The following is a 25,784-nucleotide window of genomic DNA, read 5'->3' as shown; positions in this document are numbered from 1 at the left end:
AAATATTTTTTTTTTTTTAATTTTGTTTTTAAATAAATCTCAAAGCAATTTTGCAAAACGAGCTTACAACTAGAAATTCATATAACTATATTTTGGTATGCTAGAAATATTTGTTTTTTTTTGTTTTGGAATGCTTTAATACACAAAACTTGTTTATAACTTCAAGTTAATATTGGCCTAACAATTTTCTTTGCATATAATAATATATATAGTACACATATTCGTCAGACTTTGAGTGAAATCCAATTTTTGTTAGTTTAATTAGCAATATACATACATACCTACATATTTGGGTACATATATTGGGGTACAACTAGGCAAGCATACCCCTTTTAGTCCATTATAAATGTGTTTAAAAAATATATTTTCAGTTTTCGTTTTTTCTTTTGTTCAAAATTAATTAATTTTAAATTAAAATAATGATTATTGTACCGTTTCGTAATTATTTGCACGACCACTGCGCTCTTTGGAGAATTGGTTTTCACAAATTTACGCTAAAAAATCTAATAAAATTTGCACTAAAATATAAGTACACACATCCATACAATTGCTGGTCATGCTTATTGCACACATACACACCCACACACTCACGCACACATGTATATCATATATAAATGATAAAAATCCACTCTTTGGTTTCTCTTTGTTGCTAACGCCACCAATTAACGAACGCTTTCCATTTGCAGCGCCCTCACTCCGACTTCACCACAGTGCCCCGTTCGTATTTACGCTCGTATTCATGCAATTCGAAGAGATTTTGTTGGTGCTGCAAATTCAACGCAATCGATTGGGCGTGTTGCTGGTGATGATGCTGCAACTCCAGCATCAGTTCGTCATCCTCCAGTGAGGGACTGCGACTGAGCGCCACATCTTGTGTAATCAAATGCGAGTTGTGTGTGTGGTGTTGTTGATGATTTGGACGATGTTGTTGCTCCATTTTGATGGCCGAATCGTGCAGCGGCAACAGTTCACCGAAATTCGAATGCGCCGGCGACACTGAACCAGCGGGACTTTGTGGCGCAATTGAGTGTTGCTGATGCTGTTGCTGTTGTTGTTGCTGTTGTTGTTGCTGCAGATATTGTTGGTGATAGTGTAGCGACATGTTGTCCAAGTGCGCCTGTTGTTGGTCATGTTGCAGCTGATGTTGGTGCACCAAATGTTGAAATAGCTGTTGTTGTTGCTGTTGCTGGAGCTGCTGTTGCTGCTGCTGCTCCTGCAGTGGTGACAATTGCTGATGCAATGGCTGCTGTTGGTGATGCGTGGTTGGCGTCGTCGGTGTGGTTGGTGTAGTAGGCGTTGGTGGCATCGATACCGATGTGGAGGGGGACGAATGTGGCGGCATCAGCTGCATAAGTTGCTGTGTCATCAATTGTTGCTGTTGTTGCTGACGCGGCGATTGTGCTGCATGCTGTTGTTGCTGTTGTTGCATATTCTGTAATTGTTGCGTTTGGTGAGTCTGCAGTTGTTTCTGCATAAGATTTAACGTATTGTTGTTATTATTGTTATTATTGTTGTTGTTGTTGTTATATGAACGGTTATTGTTATTCAAATGCCCGTTATGTGTCGGTGATGTATATGAGAACATTGTCGGTGAGTTTGCATGCGGCATTGGTGACATTTTCTGATTGTATGTTTGTTGTAGCTGTTGTTGTTCTTGCATTGTTGCAACATTTTCCATTTGCGTTAGCGGTGATGATGGCAACAAGGCCATAAGTGGTGATTTGGTGTCTGTCGGTGAGATGCTGCCATCATTTGTTGTTGGTGACAAACGCGCTGTATGCGTCAATACAGTGTTGTTGTTGCTTTGTGACTCCTGTTTCACTTGCATTTGCGGCGTTTGTTGCTGCAGCTGCTGCTGCTGTTGCTTTTGCTGTTGTTGTTGCAAGTTAGTTGTTAATTGTTTTAGTTCTGATTGTGATACGAGTTATTTAGGTGAATGAGTACAGTTGATTAGATGAGTGTCACCACCGAGAGCGCACATGCAACACAGACACATAGAGACAGTGACAGAGAGTGCGTTATTAGAGCGATGATCGATGGGCGATGGACGATGTACAAGCGATGAGGCGCACATGTGAAAGAGAGGAAGAAGCAAAGGAGACAAAACAAAAACAATTAATTTCGCATGCTTTAACCAAAAAACCAATACAAGTAAAAGAGAAAATGTCGTTACACTTACCGTTATTGGCAACAGCGGCCGGATTGGCGTTCGCATTTGCTTTGCTGCTTTTGCTGGACTTTTCACCCTTGGCGCCCTTTGCTTTGCGCTTGCGTGTCTGCAATGCGATTTTGAAAGAAAAATTAGTATTTTGAAAAAACGTATTTAATAATATTGTATATTAGTTAATGAATTGAATTGTATAAGCGACTACAGTCTCTGCTTGCACAGGTCTCTAATACTTTTGCGCCCAGAACTTAATTTCGGAGACCTTGTAGTGTCTATATATGTATACATAATCAGTGTGACGAGCTGAGTTAATTAAGCTGATATTTTGCATGCAATATTTTCTTTTCAAGGAGCTGCTCTTTCGTTAGAATTGCAGACATCGGACTACTATAGCATACATATAGCTGCCATACGAGCTGATCAATCAAAATCAAGTTTTTGTATGGAAATCTTTTTTAGTTGACAAGATATCTTCAAGAAATTTGGCACGAATTATTCGCTAAGACATTTACATAATCTCCCAAGAATTTATTGAGATCGGATCACTATAGCATATAGCTGCCATACAAACCGATCAATTCTAATTCATTCTATGTATTGAAAACTTTTTTATTTGACAAGATATCTTCAAGAAATTTGACACAAACTATTTGTTAAGGCAATTACATAATTTCCGAATAAATTGTTCTGATCGGAACACTATATCATATAGCTGCCTACAGACTAACCAATCAAAATCAAATTTTTGTTTGGAAAAGCAACCGAAGTTAATGTTTGTAATTGTTTTTATTGTTAAAAAATTAAACTTTTACTTAGATTTCTCTAAAAATTAAATTCTCTTTTCGTTTGCTTTGCAGTATAACATGAAAATGCAATCGTCAGCATACCTGTATGGTGTCCTTCTTCATGTTCAAGGGCCGCTTCACGCTGTGCAATTTGAAGTACAGTCCGCAGGCATTGCAAACGGGCTCACCGCTGGGATTGCGGCGCCAGAGCGAGGTGTGTGTTGTGAGACAATTCGAGCAGGAAAGACCAACACGACGGGATGCACTCTAGATATGAAAAGTGAAATTAGTAAAAGGAATAATATGAAGTATATAAATATGTACATATATGTATACTCAAAACAATTACTTTAATCAATGCATATATTAAACAATTGCAAATTATTAAAAATATTTTATGAATTTTTGTATTAAATTAAAAAAAAAATATATTATTTTATTATATTTAAAATTTTAAAATCTTAAAAAAAATAAAAATAAAAAATATTTTTTTTTTTACTAAAAAAATGTTTCTTTAATAAATTCTTTTAAATCTTAAAAAAATCTTTTGATTCTTAAAAAACTGTTTGTTTATTAGAATCTTGTAATTCTTAAAAAAATCTTCTTTCTTCAGTAAAATCTTTTAAGTCTTTAAAACAAATTTTCTTTTATAAAATTTCTTAATTCTAAAAAAATCGTTACGTTTTTAAAACCTTTTAATTTTCCAAAAAAAAATTGGTTGCTTTATTTAAATATCAAAAACCAAAAAAATAAAAACTTTTAAATCTTAAAAAACCCTCGAACAAGGTTTCTTGATTAAAATCTTTCAAATCTCAAAAAATGTTTCGTTATTAAATTTTTTTAATTCCTAAAAAAAGTTCCTTTATTTAATTCTTAAAACAAAATTTGTTTCTTTAATAAAACTTTAAAATTTAATTCTTTAAATTTATTTAATTCATAAGGCAAAATTTGTTTCTTAATAAAAATATTTCTTAAAAAAAAAAATTTACAAAACTCTTTTAATTAAAAAAATTTTTTTGTTTATTAAAATCTTTCAATTCTTAAAAAACAAATCTTTAGGTTTTTAGTATCCTCAAAAAATAAAATATCAAAATCTTTTAAAACTTAAAAAATTGTCTTCATTAAATCTCTTAATTCTTAAAAAAATTTTTTTTGCTAAAATTTTCTAACCAAAAAAAAAGGATGGTTTTTTTGAAATCTTTTAATTTTTAAAAAAAGAATCTTGCTTAATTTTAAAAGAAATCTCTTTATTCTTCTTTCTTTTAAATCTTAAAAAATTGTTTCTTTGCGAAAATCTTTAAATTCTTTAAACAAAATCGTTACTTTTTTCAAATATTTTAAAGGTTCATAAAAATTGTTCACTATTAAAAAATTTCTTTGAAAAATTTGTTTAATTAAAAGAATAGTATCTTTATTGAAATATTTTAATTCTAAGAAAAACTACTTAATTTATAAAGTGTTTTAAATCTTAAAATAAATTGTTTCTTTATTAAAATTTTCAAAATCTCAAAAAAAAAATAAAATCGTTATTAACATTTTTTAAATCTTAAAAAATTGTTTGAAAAATTCTTAGAAAAAATATTTCATTAATATCTAAAATCTTTTAAGTCTAAAAAAAAAATTTTTATTTTTAATAAAATATTTTAAATCTCGAAAAAAAGTATTCGTTATTTAAATCTTTCAAGTCTCAAAAAAAATTTCTTTTAAATTTAAAATTATTTATTAAAATCTTTCAAATCTCAAAAAAAAATCGATATTGAAACCTTTCAAGTCTCAAAAAAATTTGCTTTTAAATTTAAAATGATTTATTAAAATCTTCCAAATCTCAAAAAAAAATTTGTAATTTACGTCCCTCAAATTTCAAAAAAATTGCTTTTAAATTTAAAATTATTTATTAAAATCTTTCAAATCTCAAAAAAAGTTTCGTTATTAAAACCTTTTAAATCTTCAAAAAAAATGTTTTTTTACTTTAAAAACTGCAATTTGCTTTTACTTTCAATTTTATGCTTTTTCGTTTTTATATAATTTTTTTTTTGTTTTTGTGTAATAATGTAAGTATGCATGTAAGTATGTTGGTTTGTGTCACCTACCATCCGGCGCGAACTTGAACGAGTGTTCGAATGTTCCTCGGCAGACGCTGTTGCCGTCCGACTCGGCATGTTATACGAAAAGCCCTTATAGAAATCCGCGCTTGACTCTGCGGCCACTGCAATAATTATGAATTTATTATGAGAAGACAAAAAATTAGTTTTGCATTTTTTCCAATATTTTTTCTTTCTTTCTTTCTTTCTTTCTTTTTTCTTTCTTTATTATTATTCATACGCAAACTACATGAACACAATTAAATTGAGCGTATGTAGCGAAGCAAGGCAAAAACCTAAATTGCTAATGCCTTTCTAAGTAAAACGTGCATTAATTACTTCTAATTTCCATTACGCATTCGGCAATTACAATACTAAATACTCAATTGCAATGTTATTGTTGGAATTGAAAATAATTTGTTTTTAGTTTGCTTTTTCGAAACGGATTTCATCAACAAAGGAAGCGAGAACGTTTACATAACAACGACAAGGGATGTATGTATGTAAGTATGTACAGCGGCAATGATGGTGTTGGGGAATGGCGTTATAGGCAAAAGCGGAGGCGGATTTCTATAAGGTTCATTTGAATTTGCATTTTTTTAATACTTTTTCTTTTATCAAGAAGCTTAAATCACTTCCGTTAGAATAGAGTAAGGATATTTGCTAAATTCTGTGTCGCAAAATACAATGTTTTTGTAAGTACTGTTCAAGTGTTTAATATGTAGTTTGTATATATGTACTTTGCAACAGTTTTTATTGTTCAATATTTTTGCTTTGTTTAATATGTGTAATGACTGAGTAAAGTGTAAAGAGTATAACGGTGTACACTTGTTACACTTTAATTGCTTTTTTTTCTTGAAAGTTTTCATTAAAGTTTACCAATCGTCTAGGCTGTTTTATTAAGGGGCGATTCATGCCGTTCGTTTTATTATAAAGACCGCACGCATTGCACAAATAATGTCCGGTATTATCACGGCGCCACAATGGAGTTGAAACCGCACCACAATTGACACATTCTCGCCCGTCGGTGATAAAATCGGCATCGTAAAATGCTTTAATAAATTTAGATGTTAATTTAAAATTTATATAAATTATTAGTTGAATGCATTTAAAACAATTTTGTTACGATTGCATGTATGAAGCTTGGTATTAGTATAATAATTTTGACTACCACCGATCTTATGCTATATCTAGTAAATAAATTAATTTTTTTTTTAGTGTAGATGTTAGTTACGTGTTAAAAATTAACATTATAGTTTAGTACTAATACCCTGAGGAGGGTATATTTAGTTTGCTACGAACACTCAGGAGAAACACTGGACACCCTATAAAATATATATGTACATATGTACATATGTACATAAGTATATGATGCTTGTCTCTATATACGCGAACAAGTCCCTCATTTTTTCAGATATCGTTACGAAATTTTTAACACGTTCTTTTCTTTCCAAGCAGCTGCTTATTTGTGGGAATCGCTGATATCGGACCACAATAGCATATAGCTGTCATACAAACTGAACGATCAATATGAAGTGCTTGTATGAAAAACTTTTTTATTTGGCATGATATCTTGACGAAATTTGACATGAATTATTATCCAAGTCAATGCCAGCATCTCTCAATAAATTGCTAAGATCGGAGCCCTATAGCATATAGCTGCCATACAAACTGAACGATCAAAATGAAGTGCTTGTATGAAAAACTTTTTTATTTGGCAAGATATATTGACGAAATTTGACATGAAATATTACCAAAATTAAAGAAAATAAAATATTAAAGAATTTTAGTTATGTACGTACATACATATATTTGTACATAACCAAATACGCATGCATATGCTTTGTTGCTGCACAATTTGCGGTGAAAATCACACCACTATTGGAATTTCCAACAGCTTCCCCAATTTGTTTTAAGTTTGTGTGTATGTTTAAACATATTTACACACTTATGCACACTAGCATGCAGAGCAAAAAGGCCACAATCGCATAACACATTAAACAGTGCTTGGAAGCATACACACTTGCGTAAATATAGCAAGTACATATGAATAAATACATATTTACATACATACATATGTATGTTTAAATGTCTGGATGTACATAATATGTAAGCAGCTATCACAATACATGGCATACAGCGACCTAACTAAACTGCATAGAACGAATAAGCGCCTAACTAACACATTTACGAAATATTTAAATATACATATATGTATGTATATACATAAATAGAAGCAGGGTTGCAGGTAATACATTAAGAAGACAATTGAATTGATACTAAAATTAATTTAATTTTTAATTTTTTATTAAATCCCGAAAATCGTTATTAAAGATAGTTTTAAAAAATTTCTAATACAAAAGCACCGTATTGAAAAATTAAAAATAAATTTTCCAGTTTTTAATGCTGATTTGTGAATTAAAAATTAAATTAAATTTAAAATTTTTAATTAAATTAAATGAATTTAAATTATTTTAATAAAATTGAATTAAATTAAAAAAAAGAATATCAAGATTTAATTACATTAAAAAAATTAAAACAATTTAAATTAATTTAATTTAATTAAAAATTTTAAATTTAATTTAATTTTAACCCTCAAATCAGATTTAAAATTTCATTTAGTTAATGTAAAAATAAATTTTGGATCTTTAATTTTTAATTCGGAAATCGGATAAAAATTTGACACAACTTTTAATTCCAAAATTAAAGTAACAAAAAAACATTATTTTTCATATCAAGATTTTTTAATTAAATATTTCATTAAATTAATTTAATTTTTTTCATTTTAAATTTAATTAAATTAATTTAAATTTTTTTAAATTAAATTTAGTATAAGTAATATAACTTTTAAAATTTAATTTAATTAAATTAATTTAAGAATTTAATTATATTAAATTTTAAATTAATATTAAGATTTAAATAATTTAATTTAGTTAAAAATATTTTTTAGTTAACGTATAGTATTAATAAATTAATATTTAAAATTTTTAGTTCTGAATTTGAGATAAAAAGTTAAATTTCCACTTTTTAATTTCGATTTTCGTATTAAGTAATTTAAATTGCAATTTTTAATTTCGATTTTGGGATAAATTTTTTTTAAAGCTTCATTCAAAATTTTGTTTAAATATTCGCAACTCTGCATTTCCTCTATTGACAGCTATCAATATGAGCCAAAATATTAACTACTCAAGTTATGTCAACGAAATATTAGAAGAACATACAAAATATCGATTCTCTAAGTTTAAAGTTCTGGTTTACTACTGAACTATTGAGACTCAGACCAGCCCAGCAAGCATTGCTCAACTACCAGCAGCTGCGCAGTCGCAAGATCCTTCTGGTCCGGTGTAAATCGGAAAAGGTCTAGGGGGCTCTTCGCTCTTAGTACCTTTTAATAGTTGTATGAGTTCTAACTAGATACGGTTCAATCGGTATTCATACAGTAAGATTGAACAACTTGCCGGATTCCAGCACCAGCTGTTTGGAAGAAGATGGGATGGATTCATCTCAACAGCTTATGCTCGAATGTCACGCTTTTGCCAGAACTCGGATCTCATACATTTATACATTCAGTTTAAATAGAAATAAAAACCTTAAACAGATTTGGAATAGGTTCAGGGCGCTTTGCCGATAACTAATACCCAAAGACAGTAGTTATCTCGCTTCTATCTGGCTTCACCAAGGACCGTCATAACAGTCTAAGTCAGAGGGATCCCTCTGCCATGCTGAGCGATCAAATGTCTAAGCTAAGCTAAGCTAAGTTTAAAGTTGAAATTTGCAACAAAAAATGTTAATGATTTTCTTTTTTATGGTGCATAATTAAATGTCTTTAAAACATACGGCTAATGAATAACTAAATAACAACAAAATAATATTAATAATTAACGGTGTTAGTAAAAAAAATACATTGTACAGTTAGTATGTTAATGTCCACAAAGCTTAGGACTACCTATTTTGATTTTTTTTTTCAATTTGTTTTCGACTTTTTCGACTACTCACTTGCTGACAACGATGCGGATGCAGTCAAATGTGCCGCAGCGGCCGCCAAATTGGCTGATGCGGAGCCCTCCACACCAACACCAACCACGCCAACGCCCGGACCCGCACGTCCATTGCAGCTGCGTATGACATTCGTGTTTCCAACTAGGCCGGCAGCGCTCGTTACGACCGAAGTGGGCGCGTAACCAATTGCCTCATAATGGCCTGCCCATGTGTCGTTCTAAAGCGAAAAAAGCCAAACAAAAACGGAACAAAAATTAGAATTTATAATATTTGTGAAAATATCGCACTGTGTGCAGTGAAGAATAAGTGCAGATAACTAAGCGCAACGGCGTGAGCTTTACTTGTCGCAATACACATTTAGTTAGTGCATTACACACGCATTTACAAGTGCTTATGTATATATGCATGTTTATGCATGTAATGAACACACACTGTATTTCAAGCAGTAAACTCGCCCCAATATTATTTTGTATGCATTTAGGTAATATACTCACTGTGCGATAATTTGTCAACGATGTGTAACGATCGGCGCCGCCAGCTCCGACGCTGACATTCGCCACACCGCCGACACCAGCTGCACCGCCCGCACCACCAACATAACTGGAAATGCGTTGAAATGCAGGCAAACGTCCACTGCCACCAGCAATAGACTGGTTGTTGGTCGCCCCACTGCCAGCACCACCACCATTACTACTGGTATTGCTCTTCGGCGAGCCGTAGTCATCGTTGTTGATGGAATTTGAACCGGAACCGGTGCCCGCTACCACTACAGAGTGGGTTGCATGTGCGCCAGGCGTGGAAGCGGCCGAATGTGCTGGCTGATGGGATGGCGAGGCGGACGAGACGGCGCTGATTGCGCTGCTCGGTTGCATGCCATACTGTTGTATACCATTGGTGGCCGATGTCAAGAGGGATCCGGGATAACTGCTGCATCGAGTCAATACGTCGTCGTAGCGTTTATTGGAATTTGGAATTTGGGCGATCACAAGACGGCGATTGATCATCAATAGGGCGTACAAAATGCAAATGTAAATGTAAAACGCATATGCAGTGGAAGAAACAAAGAGAGTACTTGATTAGTAATGATATCAAACGGCAGAGCATGTACTTATGGGTACACAAAACTTATAGTAAGCACATTTCTATATACATATGTACATATACACAATGAACTTTAACTATTTATCATCGCAAAGAATTTAAGTAATAAATATTTTTATATCATTACATTTTACTAAACTTACATACGCATATGTACATCTATTTAAATACATGTAAATATATATTTCTAGAATCTGGAACGGTTATTAACACTTAAGTGAATACCTATTATTTCAAATTCAATTATTTCAAATAATTAAATATACATGATTACGGTTAGACATAATTCGTTTTGTTCAACCTTCATATGAATATGTATGTAACATCTGATCAAATTTGACCCGGACTCTAAATTTTATTTATCTTTATAAATGCCCTTAAATAGAATACTGTAGTAAGAGATATTTCGTTTTGTTCAACCTTCATATGAATTTATGTAACATCTGATCAAATTTGACCCGGACTCTAAATTTTATTTATCTCTATAAATGTCCTTAAATAGGATACTGTAGTAAGAGATATTTCGTTTTGTTCAACCTTCTTATGAATATATGTACCATCTGATCAAATTTGACCCGGACTGTAAATTTGATTTACCTTTATTAATGCCCTAAAAATAAATTACTGCAATAACAGATACTTCGGTTTGTTCAATCCTCATCAAATTTGACCCGGACTTTAATTTTTCACGTATTTTAATATAAAACTTTATTAACTCCTTAAAAAAAATGTAGGTTGCTGTGTCAATGCTAGCATGTCAACGATTAGTCCAATTTCCCATACACTTGCGTCCGCGGCTGGCATGGCCTTCAGTGCCTTCAGTGGCTTCAGCGAATTTCGGTTTTTCGCATTCAGCGCACTCTTGGAGCATCATTCTAGATTGTTGGACAGTTTCCATGTCGTATTCATAAATCTACGTCTGGTCAACAGGAATGATGCGTTTGATTAATGTAGAGACCTCTGCTACATTGTCAAACTGACCTCTTATGTCTCTTCTGTGACCTCTACTCAACGTCGTTTTCGCAAAATATACAAGTCTTGTGTTACGAGTCTATCATTAACAGGTTTCTTAACTAAAACATCAATCAAAATGTGTTAGGTTGATCCATAAGAGATGTTGGGAGATGTGCTATCTCTCTGATGCCAACACAACGATTTCCAAGCACTGTTTTTTTAACTTTTCAAAGTTGTCGTCATTAACAGTGCTCAGGGCGGATCCATTAAAAAATTAAAAGTTATACATTATTTCCAGTGAACCACAAAAATCATCATAGAACAAGAAGTATTAATTATATCGTTCTCCCCTCCCCCAAAATTCTACTCTGGACCCGGCCCTGATAGTGGTAGATGGACGACTCGCTTAAAGCAAGTCTTCGATTACTACACGATCTTCACCGCAAGCTTTGTGTCACTCAAATCCTTATGTCCGTGATAAAGTAGACACCCTAAAACACTTCCGCAATATCTTGCGTTCTTTTCGTAGCCGTGATGTCAATGGAAAAAATGTTCAAGCAAACTTGCTGTTCTATTTTTTTCCAGAGATAAAAGATAATTGGCATATGAATATCGAACTTTACACCTATTTTAAAAAACGGTTGTAACAGTCTGTGGAAAAAACCAGTCCGGTTCAAATATGATCAGTCCGGTTCAAATTTGATCAGATGGTATGTAGGTGATATTTTAGTAATATTTACCCATAGCAGTAGCTCTTGAAGTACATATTGTTGTAGTTCGGGAAAAACATTGTTTCAGTTTATTTTCGTAGAGTTTGAATTTCTGAATTAATTTTTTTTATAAAGAATTTTTTATAAAATCATTTCCACGCAAAATAATATATTTAATACCTAAATTGTTTATTGCTCCGCACTTTTTTAATTAATTTGTATTCTTTAATATTTCGTAATTAATTTCTAAAACTGTTTTGTAATAAAGATTTTTCATATGCATTTTTAGCCTATTTGTTATGTTTACATTGAGTAAATCTTATTTTTCGTGCCATGATTATTTTATTCAAATAATTTGTCAAAATATCTGTTCTACAGATATTAAGTTGCGTTTATATACCGTAAAAATGAAGGAATTAATATTGCTTTACGAAGTTGGAAACTTTTGATAAACTTCCAACTCCTGACCTATTTCAACTTTTATTCTTACATAATACATACACATACATATGCATGACATCCTCAGTATGCTTATAAAACATACAACTCAGGGATATTGTTTATACAAGAAGTGTTTTCATAACTGCAGCAATTCAGCATATGACACTAACTTGTAGATCGGACCACCCACAGCCAAAAGCAAAACCAAGTAAACACTAACAGTATTGCTTGCAAAAAAAATGCCACGAGACTATGACTGGGTTTACACACGATAACTTATGTCGCTCGATATCCGGAAATTCACTTTTGCTGGTGCCTATAGTATTCGCATGAGCGACACGAGGCCGCCAACTGGAGTGGGACAATTTGCTGCATTCCCTTTCGTGTTATATTCTCATTCTGGTGATCAAAAATATTTTTTTTTTTGCTAATTTTTAATTTAAATAAAAATAAATTCTCTTTTCTAAATAAAAATAGTAAATAAAATTCAAGATTCAGAAAATATTGTAAATATTCATGCGAAACCTTGGGCAATTACAACAATGGAGAGAATTTCGAATTGAGCAGGATTGTCGACAAAAGTTCTTGTGTGTGAACTCAGTCTAAGCACGGTGTGTGAATACAAAAAAAAAAAATATTTTATTATACAAAGTGTCTCTGACAAAATTTCTGTTGCAAAATAAAAACAAGATTTTAATTAAATTTTTTAAAGAAGGGAATTTCCAATTTATAAGAGCTTAAGTAGACGAATCTCTGGATTTTGACTTAAAACCATAAAATTTGCAATGTAAAATTTATTTGTTGCTGATCATAACATTTGCAGTAAAAATTATATGCATATGCACAAATCCAACATACAAACATACATATGTACATACAACTACATAGTTAATTTTTATTTGCAATGCCTGAAATATTTAAACGAAGCTTTAAGTATAACCGAACACTGCAAATAATAACCGACAGTCATTCAAATGAATTTGCCTACGTTTGTTCGCCGATCATTGATCATTGTTATGTGTGTATGTACTCGTACATATGTACTCGTATATAAATCAGCAGCTCAATGGATATTTGTTGTTTTGTTTATACAAGCATTTATGAGCGTCATCTCGAGTTGAATGAAAAGACTGGTAGTCAAATTCAGTATTTTCCTACTCACAATCGACTCAAAACAAAAAACAACAGACATTGCGGCAATGAAAATCGATACTCTGACATGCGAGTGAATATGTAAAACGGTATATGGGTATGCTTCGGTGTCCATTGCTGCAAGACTGCGCTGATCACACTTTGGACTTATGTACATATAGAGTCAATGGTTCCAAGGAGCATCTGATCGATAATAAAAATCCAGTTTTTATATTGAAAACTTTTTTTATTTGTCAAGGTATCTTAACGAAATTCGGCATGGGCTATTGTCCAAAACCACACTACAATCTCCGAGCAAATTGTTTAGATTGGATCACTAAAACATATGGCTGCCACACAAACCGATAGGAAAACTCAAACCCTTGTACGAAAACTTTTTTATTTGACAAGATATCTGCACGAAATTTGGCACAGATTATTACCTGAAGAAACGCTACAATCTCTCATTGGATTAATCAGATCGGACGACCGTAACATATAGCTCCCTTACAAACTGAACCATTAAAATCAAGTTCTTGTATGAAAAACTTTTTTATTTAACAAGGTATTTTAACAAAATTTGGCATAGATTATTATTCAAGATAATGACATCGTCTCTCAATAAATTAATGAGATCGAAGCACTATAGCATATAGCTCCCATACAAACTGACTGATCAAAATAACGTTTTTGTATAGCAAACTTTTTTATTAGAAAAGATATCTTGACGAAATTCAAGAACTATTATTGTCCAATATAACGGCACAATATCTGAATATATTGTTCAGAGCGGATAACTCTATCATATTGCTGCCATACAAACTAACCGTTCCTGAAAAAGTTCTTGTATGTAAAACTTTTTGATTTGAGAAAAACACATCACGAAATTTCGCTTAAATTATTTTTCAAGAAAACACTACTGACTGCCAAAATATTGTTCAGAGCGGACCACTGTAGGTTATAGCTGTCATACAAACTGATTGTTCAAGAGCACGATAAAGATTTTTTTTAACTCTTTTCTGTCATAAAAAATGCAACTGTGAAGGATATCATAGTTTCAGTGCAACAAAAGTTAACGGATTTTTTCTTTTAATATTTTTTCCGATTTTTCTTTTTTTGCAATTATATAATTTTCCAAATTTATCAGATATTTATTGTTACCAAATAAATTTGTTTTATTTTTTTATTGTTAATATTTCACAAATCCTAATTTGCAAATTTAAATTATTTCAATTTTTTTTACTTTCATCCGTTAAATAATATTAATCCGTTAAATAAGATCAAATCGTATACCGTTGCTGTGCAAATGTGACACGCTATGAAAATTGCTTGCGCGCCGCCAATTTCGCTCAAACACGTTTCACTTCAATGGGAAAATCAACACTACCGTGAACTAAACACCGTCGTTTAGTTGCAAGTATTAACAATGACAAGCATAAATTGACTTAGTAGAGCACTAAAATCCAAAAAAAAAAAAAACAAAATAAATAAATGGATAACCAAAACAACAACAAAGCAATAACAAGCACAATTGCAATAGTCAAAGCGGAACGTCTGATACACGGCACGCGTCTTTGCATAATGAAGCTGCAAATGCGGAAAAACAAAAATCTTATACCACACTGCCCACAAGCTAAACAAAGCTGTGCAAAAACAATCAACAGCAACACACAAACAACAACAACAACAACAAATATAACAAATATAAGAACGTTGAAAATTTCGTTGACACCGCGAACGCGCCAATATGCAGCATTTCAGTTAGCTGCAATCGGCTAACCAAATCTAAGCGCTCGACAAAGTGTCACATCGCGTGCATGCCTGTGCAGCGTCTTCGGCTGATAAGCAGGTGTGTAGCTGGCTGGCGTCCACCATGCCGCCCCTTGGCTGGCGCTATTCTTGTGGTCAGTAGCTGGTGTCGCTGCTGCCATTGTCGTGCGGTACGTCAATTGATGGCTGCAACGGTTGATCACTTGAACGTGCGCTGGAAATTATCTCAGCGTTAGCGCAGCGTGTGAGTGTGTGCCGTTTGCACTTTATTGCACTGCATAGCAGTTTTTTTCATATGTACATATAAACAATTTACGTATCTCAAGAAGTGGTAAGTATGCATGGGTTCTGTTACCATTGCAGCTATAGATATATAAAACATACATATGTGCTTGCTGCTTTATGTACTCGTACGCGCTGCAGTTTACTCGGCGTTATATAGGAAGTGATGAATAGGTAGTATAGCGCACTTGTTGTTGTTGTGGTTGCGGTTGTTAGCGTTATTTTACTTTCATCGTGTTTCATATTTATGTATATTATGCTTTGATGGTTAGAATTTGGGTAGTGAAAAGTGTTTAAACTGTCAGTGCTTGTAAGAAATAGTGACTACTTGAAAACAAGCGCTAATTTTAAATTCAATGCTTTTACCAATACGTGTTCACCTATTAACAAGATAAATAATATTTCAGAACTAAATTTATATTTTCTTATGTACTCAAATAAATAACATATGTACATATGTGTATATATTCATTTCTATCACGCACCAGTATCGTCCTGACTGAATTGTTCGAATAAGTCAACTGATCAAATATGACCCGGACTGATCCATTTAAACTGCGCGCGCAGACCGTTTCGACCCCTATCACGCTACAGTTACGTCTTTCATCGAATTGTTCAAATAAATGAACTGATCAAATTTGACCCGGACTGGTCCATTTAAACTGCGCGCGCAAGCTGTATCGACTTCTATCACGCTACAGTTTTGTCCTTCACAGAATTGTTCGAATAAATTATGTGATCAAATTTGACCCGGACTGATCCATTTAAACTGTGCGCGCAAGCCGTATCGACCTCCATCTACAGTTTCGTCCTAAGCCGAATTGTTCGAATAAATCAACTGATCAGGTTTGACCCGGACTGGTCTACCTAAACTGCGAGCGCAAACCGTATCGTCTTCTATCACGCTGCAGTTTCGTAATTCACCGAATTGTTTGAATAAATCAAGTGATCAAATTTGACCCGGACTGGTCCATTTCAACTAAAATTGCGCATGCGGTTGATTTCATGTTCATCATTCATTTTCAGGTGTCTATGCGCAGCAATTTGTGATAAACGACCGGATTTGTGGGCAGGAAATGCATTGCTTTTTCATTGCGAAATTTTAGCATTATTGTGACTGACTTTTTGGTCTAACAAGAAACGAGAGTCATCGCCCAGCCACCGTATTCGTCAGATTTGGCTCACTCTGCATTTTCTCTGTTTTCGAAACTGAAAAATTCAACTGCATGAGTCCCGTGGGCACATTAAAATATATCGCTGAAGGCACCGTATTTTTGGTTTTTTTGACAGTCCGGGTTAAATTTGATCACATGATATATGCACATTTTTTTATTTATTTACTATTCCAGTATTTCCACTACCTTACCCCTTCCTTAAAAAAACAAAAAACAAAACAAAACAACTTGACTTGAAAACAAACCTGCACACGTTATTTACCCTGAAATTCGACGACGAAAACTATAAACGATTATTCACTATGCAAAACACGTTTCTAATTAAAATTACTCGTACAAGGAAAATGTAAAAGCCCCAACAAATACTTAAATATTTAGAACAGCGCGCAAAACTGCAGACACATGCACACTGCCACAAACAAATGTATGTGAGTGTGTCTGTATGTGCGTGTAGTAAGTGAGTATTGGAAAATAGTTAAAGAAAATAGTTAAAAGTACCCAATGCTTACGCACACATGCGGCGCAAATTTACATACGTGTAATAGTGGAAATGTAAAATTAAAATGTCAGACCAAATGTGCGCCGCTCGCTCAAGTTTGCGCAAATTGTGTGAACTACTGTGTGGCAGTGACAAATTTTCGTCATAAAGCTGCGGGCGCTCATTACACAAAACCGTAAAAAACGCGGTTTCACCCACATTTACTGCATACATATGTATGTATATACATACGAATAGGATGGTAATTTAGACTTAGTGAATGCCTGTATACATACATATATGTGCATGTGTAGTGTGTCTATGTGTGTATCGCCTTTTCTACAGCTGCGTTCGTGAAAATTTGTTTATTACAAGACGGCAAGCCTTCAAGTCTAACTGCCAGTTTTGGTGCGCATACCAATGCTCATGCTAGTGAATGTATTAATGTAAAAATATTTAGCTAATATATATTCTAAATATGTATATACAGACATAATATTGCTTCAAACTCTACCAAATATTCGTTAAAATATAAAAACTAGCGATACGCCTTAATATCCTACCAAACTCATCTTTAACTCTTTAGCCTCACCACCGGAAGTCGGTCACACTTCACTGCCATGGCACGTGTAACACGTGTGTAGCTTTGTAACTATTTTCATAAGAGGAGGGTTTTTTAATTGGCTGCTTGCCCGCATTGCCCAGTAAACTGTTTAATCATACACTGAACAGGATTATGTTGCCACCAAAATGCACACCATCTGTTTAAGCGCGATCTACTCCTTCAATGTTTGAGATACCGAACTGAAATTTTGCACACCAAATTTTCTTCCCAACCAGCTGCTTATTTGTTGAATTCGCCGATATCGTACCACTATAGCATATAGCTGTTATACAAACTGAACGATCCAAGTCAAATTCTTATATGAAAAACTTTTTTATTTGACAAGATATCATCACGAAATTTGGTACAAATTATTTTTCAAAACCAAGATATAATCTCTGAAGAATGTTTTTAAATCGGATCATTATAGCATATAGCTGCCATACAAACTGAGTGGTAAAAATTAAGTTATTATATTAAAAACTTTTTTAGTTGAAATGATATAATCACGAAATTTAGTATAGACTATTTTCTAAAGTCAGGCTATAATATCTGTACAAATTTTTTAGATCGGATTACTACTACATAGAGCTGTCATACAAACTGAATGGTTAAAATTAAGTTCTAGTATAGAAAATTTTTTTATTTGACAATATATTTGCACAAAATTCAACATAGATTATTTTGGAAAGCAGCGCTGTAATATTTGAACAAATCATACAGATCGGATCACTAAAGCTTATAGCGGTTATACCAAAGAACCGAACAAAATCAAATTAATAAACTTGTTTTCTTATAATCTAACTTTTATTTGACTTAAAGGCTGAAATTTCCCTGCAAATATCTTCTAAAATAACTAATACTCAGTGTGCCATTTTATTTTCAATACTGCACTCAAGCGAATTGTTAAAAACTGAGAATATTTCGGGGAAAACTTAAAATATTAATAATTTTATAACAATTTAGCTAGAAAGCTATGTGTGAATAAAACAAAATATTGCACAATAAAAAAAATATATTTGTATATAAAAAAATATATGTATATACATAAGTATATAAAAATTTAAAGTAATTTTAAAATTTTATTATTAGGCGCGCACCAACTTCTGTCCACAGTCAGCGCTATGCGTCGCATTCGCTATGCTAAGTCGCCACGGCACAGAAAGGCGCAGTAAGCAGTGGCAGCAGCAGGTGGTTATTGAAAGGGTGGTCGGTGGCAGGAGCATGAGGTGGCACTGAAAACACATGAGTTGGCATGTTTGCATAGAAAATGATGCATGTTTTGTGCTGCTCAACTTTTTTTATTTTCCTTTAGTCGTCATACCTTTTCAATAACAAGCAAGCACACTCCCACCAATGCATACACATATGTATACATATACGAGTATATAAAGTTGTATAGTTGTATATACATATATGTATGTATAAGCGTACTACTGTATTTTTACACCTCAGTTTTTCTGCTTACTGACTTATTATTGTTATGACATTATTATATTATTTAATGGAAACACGATACGCACACGGCAATAATGAAAATATTTATATGAAGACGGCAAACAAATACATGTACACATAGACAGATGTATATATGTATAAAAAATAGTTAACTTCGGTTTGTAACGTGGCTACAATACCCTGCACAAATAACAAAGTGCATACAAGGACGATTACTTAGTATGGCAGCTATATGCTATAGTAGGCCGATCTAGAAAAAATTCTCGGATATTGTAGCATTATTTTGAAAAATAATTTATACTAAATTTCATGAATAGATTATCTCAAATAAAAAAGTTTTTCATATATATAGTGGTCCGATCTAAAAATTTTTCTCAGATATTATAACCTGGTCTTAGAAAATAATCGGTACCAAATTTGGTGAAGACAACTTATCAAATAAAAAAGTTTTCCATATAATTACTTGGTTTTGAGCGCTCAGTTTGTACGGCAGCTATATGCTATAGTAATCCGATCTCAACAATTTCTTTGGAGATTATAGTTTTACTTTGAGTAATTTTTTGAGCCAAAGTTTGTGAAGATATCTTGCAATGAAAAAAAGTTTTCCATACAAGTACTAAATTTTGTTCTTTCGCTTTGTACAGCAACTATACGCTATAATGATCCAATATCGACGATTCCAACAAATCAGCAGCTTTTTGAGGAGAAAATAACTTTTGCAAATTTTCAGTTTGATATCTTGAAAACTGAGCGAATTGAGCGCATATATTCAAAGACACATATCGTTAAGGCGAAATGGATCCACATCGCACGCTGAGTATTTACCTGTATGTATATACACAGGTAGGTACTTTATAGAGTCCTCGTTCAGGGTATAAAAACAGCTATACATATGTATATGTATATCCCATTGTCTGTTGAATGAAGTCAAAGCTACAAAGCAGGGTAAGAGTATTGTATTTTGTGCTTAGCTGGTGTGAGGAAAGACAATGCAAAATGTCTACTTATTCGTAAGTACTTCTTGATGTATTTCCCCAAATATTCATATAGTTATATATACATACTTATAAGTTTATATATTTATATAGTATGAAGTTTTTTTATATCTTAGAATTTTTATTTTTTATTTTTTGCATGACAACTTAAAAATTACGAATCAATCAACGATCATAATAGAATTAGTCATCGTCATATATGATATGTAGGAGTAGTTTGTGAGCAGACAGGTGAATGTGAGTCGGCAAGCGTTTGCACTGGCACTGACTTGTCACTTGACGTGCAAGCGAGAACAATCAAATTACTGGCCGTTGGGTGAAATAAGCAAAAAAGCACGTGCGTTTTGCGCGCATATCAAAGAAAAAAGTGACCACTCTACTTTTTCAAAATACATATGTGTGTATGCATGACTGTATATATGCATATTGTATTTATAAATATGCATTGTGAATAAAAAAATATTTATTTATTTACTCGTTTTCTTTTATTATTTTAAAATTGTTTTTTAACTTTTATTTTGCATTTACTATTACACTCCGTTTTTTCGTGTATTCTTGCTTTACTTTTGTGCTTTTGCTTCCTTCCACCGCCAGTTCATTTCAAAGTACGAAAATTTAATGATTTCATCAATCACTCATGTAAAACTAATACTAATTCACTCACAAACAAAATTTCACTGTGCTTCCCGGAAATATCGTAAGTGTCGTAAACTGCGATTTTAAACCGAAATTAGCGTACGAAAATGTGTTTTGCTCCTCATAACTCGATTTAGCCAAGTTGCGAGTCAATTAGTGAAACTCGATTTGTTTTAGACTCTTTGTATATTACTTAAATTTTTTGACTAATTAGTAACAAAGTCGGGACATAAGCCCGTAATTAATAAATTGTACAAACAAAAGTCTAAGCTAAGCAAAAATTGCTACCATGAAAAGTCCCTAGTCCGTACTATTAGAAATTTGTCAAGTGCCTTGAAGAAAAAATGTAGAAAAAGTAGTAAATTCATTTCATCACTCAGATATTGATTTGTGATGTAAAAAAAAAAAAAATATATTTTGTTAACGAGGTTCAAAAGAACGCTCAATTAAATAAAATTGACCTGTCCGCATTTTACAATATGAATGACTAAGATAAACTTAAAAAATCCGAATAAATACTTTTTTGATTTTGCAGCACTATTCTAACTGGAGGCTAAATTTTTTAACTATCCAAAGTGAATTCGGTAAAGAAAATATGTAAATTATTTGTTGCTGTGTCCAACACATATTCAAAATACGAAAAGATTTTTTCGACTACCCAATATTTATTTGGAGCAGATTTATATTATGAATAAATACAAGAAAAACGATAAATTCTGTTATGTATATACTTTAGTGAAAATTTTTCGGAAGATTGTACCATTGACTTGTATAACAATACATGCCAAACTTCAAGAAGATAACTCGTCAACTAAAAAAGTTTTCCATACAGAAACTCGAGTTTGAACGATCAGCTATATAATAATTATAATATGTAATCCGATGCGAAGAATTTTATCGGAGATTTTACGGCTGGTTCAGAAAATAATTTATACTAAATCTTACGAATCATGTCAAATAAAAAAGTTTTTCGTACAAGAACTTAATTTTGAGCATTCAGTTTGTATGGTAGCTACATATATGTTGTAGTAGTCCGATCTAAATTTTTTTTCTGATATTATAGCCTGGCTTTAGAAAATAATCTATATCAAATTTCATGAATATATCGTCTAAAATAAAAATGTTTTTCTTAGATGAACTTAATTTTGTTCGTTCGCTTTATGCTATAGTGAGCTGATTTAAGGGGTTACATGGGTTTACGGGTTTCGAAAAATCGACTTTTTTATTGACTTATTAAATTCTACAGTACCTTTAGAATATTGTCCTAAATTTTCAAGTTGATCCCAGTATTAGTTTCGGAGATACAGTCTTGAAAACTTGAGCGCCCAAGGCTAACTAGGCTAAGTGCGTCGTGTTAAAACGCGTTTTTTTCGAAACTGTGTTTTTGAAGTCGGTTGGCAAGATTTCTCGAGAACTGCTCAACCGATCTTCATGATCGGGCGCACCTTCTTTTTGAGGAGTCACCGCAAATGGCGTCGCAATGAAAGAGCTTGAAATATTTTTTTTTAAATTTCAGAATTTCTTTGTGAATAGTGTATGTTTGTAAAAATTAAAAATTTTAATAAAACATTTAATTTTTATATGAGAAAAAAATTGTTGAAAAAAAGTTGTGTTTTACTCATGGAAACCCATATAACCTCTTAAAATGCCCTGTGTACCCTGATCCAGTTAAAACAAGGATCTGAAACATAAATGAAGAAATGGGAAAAGCGAAATCTCTAGAAATATATTTGAACATATATATAAATTCACTATGTTTTTTTCTTTCTTTTTTTCTACGCTTATTTGCTCTAACCTCCAAGCTAACATAACACTAATCCTTTTGGATTAGATTATTTAAAAAGTATGCATAAATCTACACTGCTCTCATAAACTAGTTAAAAGCAAATTATATAGTATAGTAATTGACTCACCTTGTTAGAACTGGACTCAGCGGGGACGGAAACAGTGATATAACAGTCGGATCGGTGGCAAAGCCACCATACACGTCTCGATAGGCCGTCGCATTGGTTAATTGTGTAAAGCTGGAGACGTCTCCAGCCGTACCGCCGTGCGAAAGTGATGTGGGCGACGGTGAACCGCCACCCGAACTCACTGAATTGTTGTGATGTTGATGTGTGTTCACATGCAGCTGATGCAGCTGAGTGGGTGTCAGCACCTGTTGCTCCGCTGCACCCAGCATATGCGTGTGATGATAGGCATCCTTAAGGTCGGGCACGGTGGTCAACGTACAGTAACTGACACCTGTGTGATGATCCTCGAGACACTCATCTTTCAGCGTGTCCTGTATGACCTCGTCAATGCTGCTGGGGGCGGCGCCAGTGCTTGAGTGATGCTGCAGATGATCATGTGGATTGCCACCGTAGGTGTATAGACTGAAATTGTTGCGCATATTGTCGTCAATGAATTGTGGATGATGTGCGTGCGGGTGCGGGTGCGCGTGCGGATGCAAATGCGACGGTGGGGAGTGTACGTACGGCGATGCCGTCGACAGATGTTGAGTAAATAGCAAATGTGAGGGATGTAAAGCAATTAAGTCGGGTTTATCGAGCAACTCTTTTGTGAGGTGTTGTTGTGATTGATGTTGCTGCTGCTGGTGATCAAGTTGTAGCAACTGTTGCTGATTATGACGCGACAGATCGTAGGCACAACTATTGTAAGGGGTGAAAAAATGTTGGTGATGTTGTTGTTGCTGCTGTTGTTGCAGTTCAGTGGCGACAGCCAAATTTAAATTGGGATCAGCACCGTTGAGTATATTCGATGTGAGTTGCAGCAATTGCTGTTGTTGCTGATGTTGGTGTTGCACCTCACCAATACTATCCTGCGACAATTGCTGAGTGTAGCGCAAATACTGCGGTTCAGCCAAATGTTGCTCACCTGTTAATATTTGAACTGTTGTTGTTGTTGATGCTGTTGCTGGTGCCTCCTCTGGTGCGTAGTGCGACGTGTTAATTGCGTTGTGGCTGTTGTTGTTGTTGCTGTTACTATTAAAATTAGCTATAATCACCGAATTGTTTGCACCGCGATAGTTAAGTGGCAGTAGTTCGTCTTGTTGTGCTTCTACAGGTATTTGTTCTGGTTGTTTATCACTAATTTTGGCATTTCTGATTTCACTCACATTCGCATTGTTTACACTAACACTTAATTTACCGTTATTATTATTATTATTGTTGTTACTGTTGATAACGGATATTTGTGCGACATTTGCGGTTACAACCGGCGCCACGGCAGCAGTCGGTATTAGTGTTTGTTTTGTTTTTGTTAACGTCGTAGACGTTGTTATCGCATTACGAAACTTATCAACGTTTTTGGCATTTTTATCTCGCGTCACTAACTGTTGTTGTATTTGTTGTGGATCCGTGTTGACGACACTATCTCTAACAACAACGTCACCGCTCGTTTGCTGCTGCTGTTGCTGAATCGCCGTTTCGTCTTCGACTTGACTCGTCGTCTCTAATTTCACTTCAAAATAAGCATTCGTTGCAAGTGTTGTGGGAGTTTTTATTTGTGTAACATTAGCCGTTTGCTCTAAAGCGTTCACTGCTGTTGATTTCACTGTTGTTGATGATGTGTTTCGGGCTTCACCGATCGTACGTAACACCGTTTGCTTTGATGTTTCGTTGACAACTGATATGAGTTTTGGTGTTGCGGACCTTATTGGCGACGCGGACACAGTCGTCGCTGCCGCCGAAGACGACGTCAACGCCAGTGTAGCAGCAGGCTGTGCCAGCAACGAAGCCAAATGCGAAGACGAAGACGAAGACGAATGCGACGGTATAGCGGCCGAAGACGACGTTGACAATGACGCAGGAGGTTTTTGTTGTTGTTGTTGTTCGGCTTGTAGTTGTGTTGGTTTTGTGTGCGCTTGTGGTAGCGGTGGTGTCGTCGATCGGTTGTGCGTGTGTGAGTTTACAAATGTACAAGGCGAGCGCATTGCATTTGTTGTTGTTGTTTGAGATATGCTCGTGTTTCTCGCCTCCGTACAATTCTCCTCTGTGTGCTGCACTGTCTGTACCTTCTGTTGTTGTTGCTGTGCTGACGGTATTGAGTGTTCGACTGCGTCAGCTTTGGGCGCAGTTAGTTTCATTGTTGTAAGTTCGATCCTTGCACGCTCGCTCAGCATTGGCTGTGGTGGTGATTGGCTTTGCCCTTCCTTTAATATGCCGCCGTTCCCTGTCACTCTTGTGTCGTTGTTGGGCAGCAGATTGAAGTGATCATGCCGTTCGTCTGCTGTTTCTGTTGTTTTTGTTTTCGCCATACAAGCTGACATATCTTCCACCAATAGCTGATCCTGCTGTCCGTAATATTGTGTTTGTTCTTGTATCGGTTGGCACAGCATTTCGTCACATTCACCACTTGTTTTGTGCTGTTGTGTTGTTGTTGTTGTTGTTGAATAAAATCCATTTAATGTGTCTAATCCTTTTGATTCTTCAGAATTTTGAAAATTCGTTGGCTGTGCCATTCTGTGATTCTCATTCAATGATCTGCACATATTATTGTAAAATGCATTTGTTGTTGTATTCGACATAGTCGTCGCGGCTAAGCCTTTATTTCCATTGTTGGAGTTGGCCAACTTGGTGGCATTACACTTTGTAATCTTCATTTTCACTGCATTCGCCAACAGACTAGGCATGCGCCGATCCTTGCCAGTGTCCTTATTGGTGTCCTTGTGCACGTTTACATATTTTGAGGCACGCATGCCGCTACTGGCGCCAGCGTTTTGCACTGTAGCTATTATTGTCGAGCTTTTGCTATTACCACGCGAAGGGAATTTCATTATTTTTCACTGCGACTTTTCATTTGTACACGTTTTTGTTGTAGACAATTGCACACAAACTTTTTTCCGTAAAGAATTTTTTAAGCTTTTTTGTCAGTTAAATCTCAATACCGTCTTTTAAAGATAATTTAAAAACATTTTAATTGTAGGTACGCGCATATGCAATCTGAAAACGTTTAATTTGATTTTCTATTAGAACACTCTGCTGCACACTTGCCGTCAATTCACGCGCCTTCTCGG

The 25,784-nt window shown here is 34.1% G+C and overlaps 1 protein-coding gene across 5 annotated transcripts; it reads right to left on the bottom strand.

Moving 5' to 3' along the window:
- On the bottom strand, window positions 1-25,767 carry LOC120776641 (box A-binding factor). 5 transcript variants are annotated; one of them, XM_040107474.1, is made up of 7 exons: window positions 22,681-25,767; window positions 9,527-9,959; window positions 9,030-9,249; window positions 5,913-6,085; window positions 3,055-3,219; window positions 2,180-2,276; window positions 1-1,908 (listed from the first exon to the last, which is right to left on the bottom strand). In XM_040107474.1, the coding sequence occupies exons 1-7, from the start codon at window positions 25,542-25,544 to the stop codon at window positions 692-694; spliced, it is 5,169 nt and encodes a 1,722-aa protein (XP_039963408.1). In that variant the 5' UTR covers window positions 25,545-25,767; the 3' UTR covers window positions 1-691. The 5 variants fall into 5 exon arrangements, with proteins under 5 accessions (XP_039963408.1, XP_039963425.1, XP_039963415.1 ...); XM_040107491.1 differs by lacking the exon at window positions 5,913-6,085 and adding an exon at window positions 5,043-5,158; XM_040107481.1 differs by having other exon boundaries at window positions 9,527-9,956.
- Window positions 25,768-25,784: the final 17 nt, after the last annotated feature.

The sequence above is a fragment of the Bactrocera tryoni genome, chromosome 1 (genome assembly GCF_016617805.1).
Source record: "Bactrocera tryoni isolate S06 chromosome 1, CSIRO_BtryS06_freeze2, whole genome shotgun sequence".
NCBI lineage: Eukaryota > Metazoa > Arthropoda > Insecta > Diptera > Tephritidae > Bactrocera > Bactrocera tryoni.
The sequence above is the reverse complement of the archived record's forward strand: the minus strand, read 5'-3'. Positions and strand labels throughout refer to the sequence as shown.

What these genes read in the sequence shown, in the direction of transcription:
- LOC120776641 (XM_040107474.1), bottom strand. Translation starts at nt 25,544, where the DNA reads ATGAAATTCCCTTCGCGTGGTAATAGCAAAAGCTCGACAATAATAGCT. An exon ending in CTGAGTCCAGTTCTAACAAG is followed by an intron (nt 9,960 to 22,680) that starts GTGAGTCAATTA and finishes GACTCGATGCAG; the next exon opens with CAGTTATCCCGGATCCCTCT. An exon ending in ATCCGCATCGTTGTCAGCAA is followed by an intron (nt 6,086 to 9,029) that starts GTGAGTAGTCGA and finishes AATTTATTAAAG; the next exon opens with CATTTTACGATGCCGATTTT.